Genomic DNA, 7,025 nt, shown 5'->3' on the forward strand with positions numbered 1-7,025 from the left:
AGTTATTGTTAATTGTCAACAGGTTCTAATATTACCTAGGGGACAGATCTCTGGCACACCTTTGAGGTACTGTCTAGGTTATGGGTAGCCTCTGAATGTCTGGGAGGGATTATCTTGATTAGGTTGATTTATGGAGGAAGACCCATTTTAACTCCAGCAAGGATCCTGGATTGTAGAAAATAGAGAGTGAGCTGAGCAATGCAGCCATTGCTTTTCTGCTTGCTGATTGTGGTTGTAATGTGACCAGCTGCCTTAAACTCCTTTACTTTCCCACCATGATGTGATGGACTATACCTAAAACTGTGAGCTAGAATAAGCCCTTCTTACGTGGCTTTTGTCAGAGTATTTTATAACGGCAACAGGAAAGGAGACTGGCAGACAGAATGATGTCAAGGTGTACAAGAATTAAAGGCAGCTCCAGGTTCTCATGTCTTCTGTCTTTTCTAGGAACTCTTTGTAAGGGACTCAGACTCCATTCTTGAAGAAAAGATAAAGGTAGAAAAGATGGTGGCTGATTGCCTGACAAATTGTTACCAGGTATGTAGGAACTGTGTCTCACAAATGACAAGTGTACCTCTCTACCTTCTTTGGGGGCAGACTTATGTCTAGAGTTTCTAAAACAAGTAGAAGTCCCCTCAAGAACTGAGTACCTAATTGAATTTCTGAGAGTGGGGACTCTGATATGGTTGAGGTATTAACTAAACATCATCCTATAATTTCAATAATTACTAATTAATCTTTGCACATTTAGTTCAGTTTAGTTTTTCTGACAGATGATAAGGAAGATCTGGTGTCCTTACCATTTAAGGTAATTATGTAATGTGCTTAGAAGTATATTTTAAGAAATTGAGAGAAGGCTTTCTAGTCTAGTTGTGGCAGACTGTTCACCTGTCAGAATGGTCATTAATAGTAAATGTCTGGAGCAGAGCAACAATTTGAGTGTAGATGAGGGCGAGGTTAGGGCCACTAAGCCCTGGGGCAGTCAATGGAAGCTCTCATATTTCTGTATGGGTATTAGGTCTTACTTCTTCAACTGTAGAGACCATTGATATATATGTTATTGTTTACTCAAGTTCTCTCTCTCTCTCTCTCTCTCTCTATATATATATATATATATATATATATATGTGTGTGTGTGTGTGTGTGTGTGTGTGTGTGTGTGTGATTTAGGTCTCAGTAACTTTTGATGATGTGGCTGTGGACTTCACACAAGAAGAATGGATTTTATTGGATCAAGCTCACAGAGACCTCTACAGAGAAGTGATGCTGGAGAACTACCAGAACCTGGCCTCAGCAGGTGGGACTGCCACCACTCCTTATAGCTTCTTGGGGAGGAGAAGGATGATGTATCTTAGTTGTACTAAGGGATCAAAATGCAATGGAAAGTAGAGGCACACAGACTTTGTTCTGATACCAGAGAATGTCTGTGGGAGATAAGATCCAAGATTCCCAGTGGATGTCTAAAACTGTAGGTGGAACCAAACTGTATATACATTTGTGATAACATTTTGAGTTCCTTTTTCCTAATTTTATAGATTGAAGTTTTAATTTTTGGAAACAGGATCTCATTGTAGTTAAGGTTGACCTTGACTCCCGATCTCCTGTCTTCACTTCCCAAGTGCTGGGATTACAGGATACGTACCATAACATCTGGTTGGAGATTTCTTGAGAGTAGGTATTAATTAGCTTTAGGCTGGAGAGATGGCTTAGTAGTTAAGAGCATTTGTTGATCTTGCAAAAGACCCAGGTTTGGTTCCCTGCTTCCAAACAGCAATTCACAACCTTACCTAAAGTTCATTTCCAAGGACCAGATGCCTCTTCTGGTCTCTGGGGCACTGTGTGCACATAGTACACATGTACATGAAAGCAAAACATTCAAATAAGAAATAAAACTCCTAAGTGGGTATGATGGTGTACACTTTTAATCCTAGCACTCAGGAGGCAGTTTGGTCTGAGTTTGAGGCTACTCTGGTCTAGACCTAGTTCTAGGATAGCCAGGGCTGTTACACAGAAAAACCCTGTCTTGAAAAACCAGGGAAAAAAAGGTAAAAAGGAGACTATAACTCCTAAGAGTAGACACTAGCAACCTCAACATAAAGGTTTCCCCTCCACACTTTCCAAGTTCTCTTTGGCATATCTGAATTGCCATCATGACTACTGCTATGTTTTGAGGCTATGAGTAAAATGAACATAAGTGTTGCTATATTGTTTTTTTGGCATTTTTGTTTTGTTTTGTTTTGAGACAGAATCTCAGTATGGCTGAACTGGAATTCATTGTGCATATCAAGCTGGCCTTGAATTTACAGTGATCTGTCTCCCAAGTGCTGAGATTAAAGGTTATTGCCATCATGCCTGGCAAGTTTTACTGTATTGCAACAAGCAAGCTACTCAGAAAGGTGCTAAATGACTGTGGAGCAGATAGCAGATGCAATGTGGCTGTGATGGGCAAAGGATGATTTGTATGCAAGGTAGAACAGAGGAATAGTGTGAGATTCTATAATGCAACTCAATGGTGTGTACTTTTACATGAATCTTTTCTGGAAATTTATATTTACTATTTCCAGGACAGGTGGGTAGTATGTCACTAACCACATACAGCAAAACCATGAATAAGTGGGAGCCACTATGCCTCTTAACTTTCTGTGGTGGTTCTCAAAACGGTGTACTAGATGAATGGCATCACTACCAGTCACCCTGTTAGAAACATAAATCATTGGCTGGACATAGTGGTGCATAGCTCTAATCCTAGCACTTGGGAGGCAGAGGCAGATGTTTCTTTGTGAGTTTAAGGCCAGCCTGGTCTATAGAGTGAGTTCCGGAACAACCAGAGCTCATTGTGAAAACCTGTCTCAAAATAAATAAATACATTTTAAAAAATCAAATGTATTAGCCTGGGATGCAGCTGGGTGTTCTATGTAAGTGCCTGTATTTAATTCCCCAGCACTGCCCCCCCCCAAAAAAAAGAGAGAGAAAAGAATATAGAAATGTGTAAGGAGTAAGGTTTTTCTGCCTGCCGCCTGCCTTGCCCCGCCGCACCAGCCCCAATTAACACACAGAGACTCTGTATTTGATACAATGCTATTGGCCCGGTACTAGTTTCTTATCGGCTAGCTCTGTCTTAAGTATTAACCCATTTCTGCTGATATATGTATTTTCACGTGGTCTTCTCTTACCAGAGAGCAGGCCGGCATTCTGCTTTCTCCAAACTCTCCATGTTGACTCCTCCTTACTGCTTCCTCTTTCCTCCTCATCTCCTAGTCCCTCCTATTGGCCAACAGTGCTTTATTCATGAAATATCTCCCATCAGAAATGTAGTCATTCTCTTCCTTTGACATGCTGAGTCAAAAACTCAGAGTACTTTCTACTTATATGAGTTTAACCCAGATGAATCTGATGCTGTGTAACCTGCTGTTTGAAAGTAAAATTAACTTTGTTTCACTTTCTATTTGACCTGAAGTACTAATGTTTTCTTAGAGTGTATGTAATTATTAATTAGAGTGTAAATTCTGAAGTAATTAATCGTCAGGACATAGAAGAGGAAGTGTTTGCTTGTTTAATCTCTCTGAGATAATTGCCCTACTTTCATTTGAAGCACAGCTTCCTGGCCTGGCATGGTGGCACATCCCTTTAATCAAAGTACTCAGGAAGAAGACAGGCAGCTTTTTGTGAATTTGAAGCCATATCAAGTTCCAGAACAGCCAGGACTTCATAGCAAAAACAAAAACAAAGCAAAACAAAATAGAACAAACAAAACAAAAACTACCAGGTCCTGAAGTATGCTGACTTTATACTTTTTTGCATGAACTTCCACCATGAATGCACTTTGCCATGTATAAGGATGCGAGGTCATCAAACCCAGTCTGATCTCCTGGTTGGAAGAAGAGGATTTGCACAGAGAAGATCTCCAAGGTGAGTGTTTGTGAAGAATATGTTTAGAATTAAACGTGAAATCTTTTAAAGATGTACTTGATGGCTTTAAGTATGGGAAAAGGTAAGAAATCCTCTACTTCTTAGATTCACAATTTTTGCCTCCTCAGGTTTTCCTGTAATTTTGCAAGATGACCTATTATGTTTGATGCTTATTGTCTGTAAATATATTGTTTGCTCAGATCTTTGCTACTTTGCAACTCTAATAGTGTGGTTCTTTTTTTGCCATGAGTTTTAATTATCAAAGAGTCAGTTTGAAATAAAACATTTAAAACTCACATCCTTAGTGTAGTCAATTTATTGACCTGGTCAAAATGATCACACTTTTCTTTCTTCCTAGCCAGGTTCAATAGGAACAATCAAAAAACCCCTATGTCTTTTAACTTTGTAACTGACCATTTATTTTTCTCCAACTCTTATTTTTTTTTTTTTTCTGTTTATCTTCAGAATGGGAAATGCCACTTGGCACCAACGAGTCAACATTGCGTCAGGAATTTTTGAGAGGACAAACTTTCAGTGGAATACAAACAGTAAGATTGACCAGAGATACTTGTTATTTCCTTCTTTCAAAGGCAATTGTGAATTCCATTATAGAAAGCCAAATGGTATGTACCCGGGAGGGAGTAGCAGGGTATCTGAGAAGTATTTTGAACATAATGAATTTTTGGGTGTCCCAACCCTATCATAAAACCTATTCTTTAAGAGATACCTCTGGCCAAGATGGCTCAGTGGGTAAAGACTCTTTGATTTCAGGTCTGACAATTTGAGTTTGATCCACAGTACCCACATAATAAGAGGAAAGAATTGTCTTTCACAGTTTGACCTCTTACTCTTCATGCACATTGCCATATATACTCTCCCCTCAAAAATAAATATAAGTTTATTTATTTTATTTATTTAAAATAGGATCTCAGATAGCCCTGGATGGCCTGGTATTCACTCTCTAGACCAGGAAGACCTCAAACTCAGTGAGATCTGCATACCTCACCCAGCATAATTTAAGAAAAAAAAGAAAGAAATCCCACAAGTACATGGCACCACACTTATGATCAGATAAGGCAATTTTGTGTATATCCCAACAATTATTTTGAGCTTAGATCAAATGGCAACTTCTGTTGCATCTTTTAATTAGAAAGAAAACATGAGCTGGGTGGTGGTGGCACATGCCCTTAATCCAAGCACTTGGGAGGCAGAGGCAGGCAGATCTCTTTAGTTTGAGGCTAGCCTAGCCTACATATCAAGTTCTAGGATAGCTAGAGCTATTTAACAGAGAGGCACCTAGGCACCTTCTCAAAAAAAAGAAAAAAAAAAAGGAAAGAAAATGAAGAAAAGGCAAGAAGTCAGATGTGGTGGAACATGCCTTTAATTCCAGCATACAAAATGCAAAAGCAAGTGAATATTTGTGAGTTTCAAGCCAGATTTCACTACATATTGAACTTCAGGCCAGCCATGGCTACATAGTAAGACCCTGTTTCAAAAGCAAAACTAGTAAAATACTGAGGCATCTTAACAAATTAAAACTGATGATTCTAGACTTCAGGATAGGAGTTTTACATGTAGTCAAGATGGCAATAATCATCATTTTTCTACCTTCACTTAAGGAGTCCTTCAATAAGTATGAAAAATTCTCTAACCATAAGTCATCCCTTTATTAACAGGTCAGAAGCCATAGTGCACGAGAACTCTGTTACTATGTACAATGTGGAGAAATCTTCAGTGAACATTCATATTTCAAGACACATGTGAAAACTCACAGTAGTTGCAACACTGGACATTTTACTCATTCAAGTCATGATGCCTCTGTTCAGGTGCACACCATAAAAACATATCCATGTAAGATTTGTGGAAAAGCCTTTGGACGTTCTTCAAATCTTAATAGACACTTACGGAGTCACACTGGAGAAAAACCCTATGAATGTAAGGAATGTGGGAAAGCCTTCACTACCTACTCAAGGCTAGTGGAACATTTTAGAACTCATACTGGAGAGAAACCGTATAAATGCAAGGATTGTGGAAAAGCCTTTGCTAAGAGGTCAGGCCTCATAACACATATATCAACCCATGCTTCAGAGAAACCTTTTGCATGTAAAGAGTGTGGGAAAGCCTTTGCTTCATCCCCACGCCTTAGTCAGCATGTAAGAATTCACAGTGGAGAGAGACCCTACATATGTAAGGAATGTGGAAGAGCCTTCCTCACTTCCTCATACCTACGGAACCATATAGGAAGAACTCACAGTGGAGAGAGACCCTATATATGTGGAGAATGTGGAAAAGCCTTCCATTCTTACTCAAATCTACATAGACATGTGAGAACTCACAGTGGAGAAAGACCCTATATATGCAAGGAATGTGGGAAAGCCTTCCTCAATTCCTCATACCTACATAACCATATAAGAAAAACTCACAGTGGAGAGATGCCACATATATGTGGAGAATGTGGGAAAGTCTTCCATGCTTCCTCATACCTTCGTAGACACTTACGAACTCACAGTGGAGAGAGGCCATGTATATGTAAGGAGTGTGGGAAAGCCTTCCTGAACTCCTCATACTTACGCAAACATCTGACCATTCATACCGGAGACAAACCCTACGAATGTAAAGAATGTGGAAAAGCCTACCGTAGGTATAATTTGCTACATGACCACTTAAAAACTCACACAGTAGAAAAGCCATTTGAATGTGATGCATGTGGAAAATCTTTTCAGTACTTTTCATACCTTACTAAACATGTTCGTATTCACACTGGAACAAAACCCTATAAGTGTAAGTACTGTGGGAAAGATTTCACTACTTCCTCAAGCCGAACTGAGCATATCCGAACTCACACTGGTGAGAGGCCCTATGAGTGTACAGAATGTGAGAAAACCTTTACTTCATCCTCTAACCTCATTCACCATGTGAAAATCCACAGTAGAGAGAAACCTTTTGTTGAGACTGTAGGGAAGCCTACAGCAGAGTTTACATACTAACCAAACACTAGTAACTCATGGTGAACAAAATGACTTCAGAAAGAAGGAATGCCAAAAATCCATAATCCCTCATGTCTTGACTTCATCATATTGGAGTTTGCACTATTAAGAAACTAATGTGGAACAGCC

At 39.3% G+C, this 7,025-nt stretch overlaps 1 protein-coding gene across 1 annotated transcript; it reads left to right on the forward strand.

Annotated features, from left to right (window-relative positions):
- Nucleotides 1–423: 423 nt before the first annotated feature.
- LOC127231431 (zinc finger protein OZF) lies at nucleotides 424–7,025 on the forward strand. Its single transcript, XM_051196970.1, has 5 exons — nucleotides 424–537; nucleotides 1,171–1,297; nucleotides 3,838–3,909; nucleotides 4,375–4,457; nucleotides 5,586–7,025. The coding sequence occupies exons 1-5, from the start codon at nucleotides 505–507 to the stop codon at nucleotides 6,894–6,896; spliced, it is 1,626 nt and encodes a 541-aa protein (XP_051052927.1). The 5' UTR covers nucleotides 424–504; the 3' UTR covers nucleotides 6,897–7,025.

Source organism: Phodopus roborovskii, unplaced genomic scaffold, assembly GCF_943737965.1.
Source record: "Phodopus roborovskii unplaced genomic scaffold, PHOROB, whole genome shotgun sequence".
Lineage (NCBI taxonomy): Eukaryota > Metazoa > Chordata > Mammalia > Rodentia > Cricetidae > Phodopus > Phodopus roborovskii.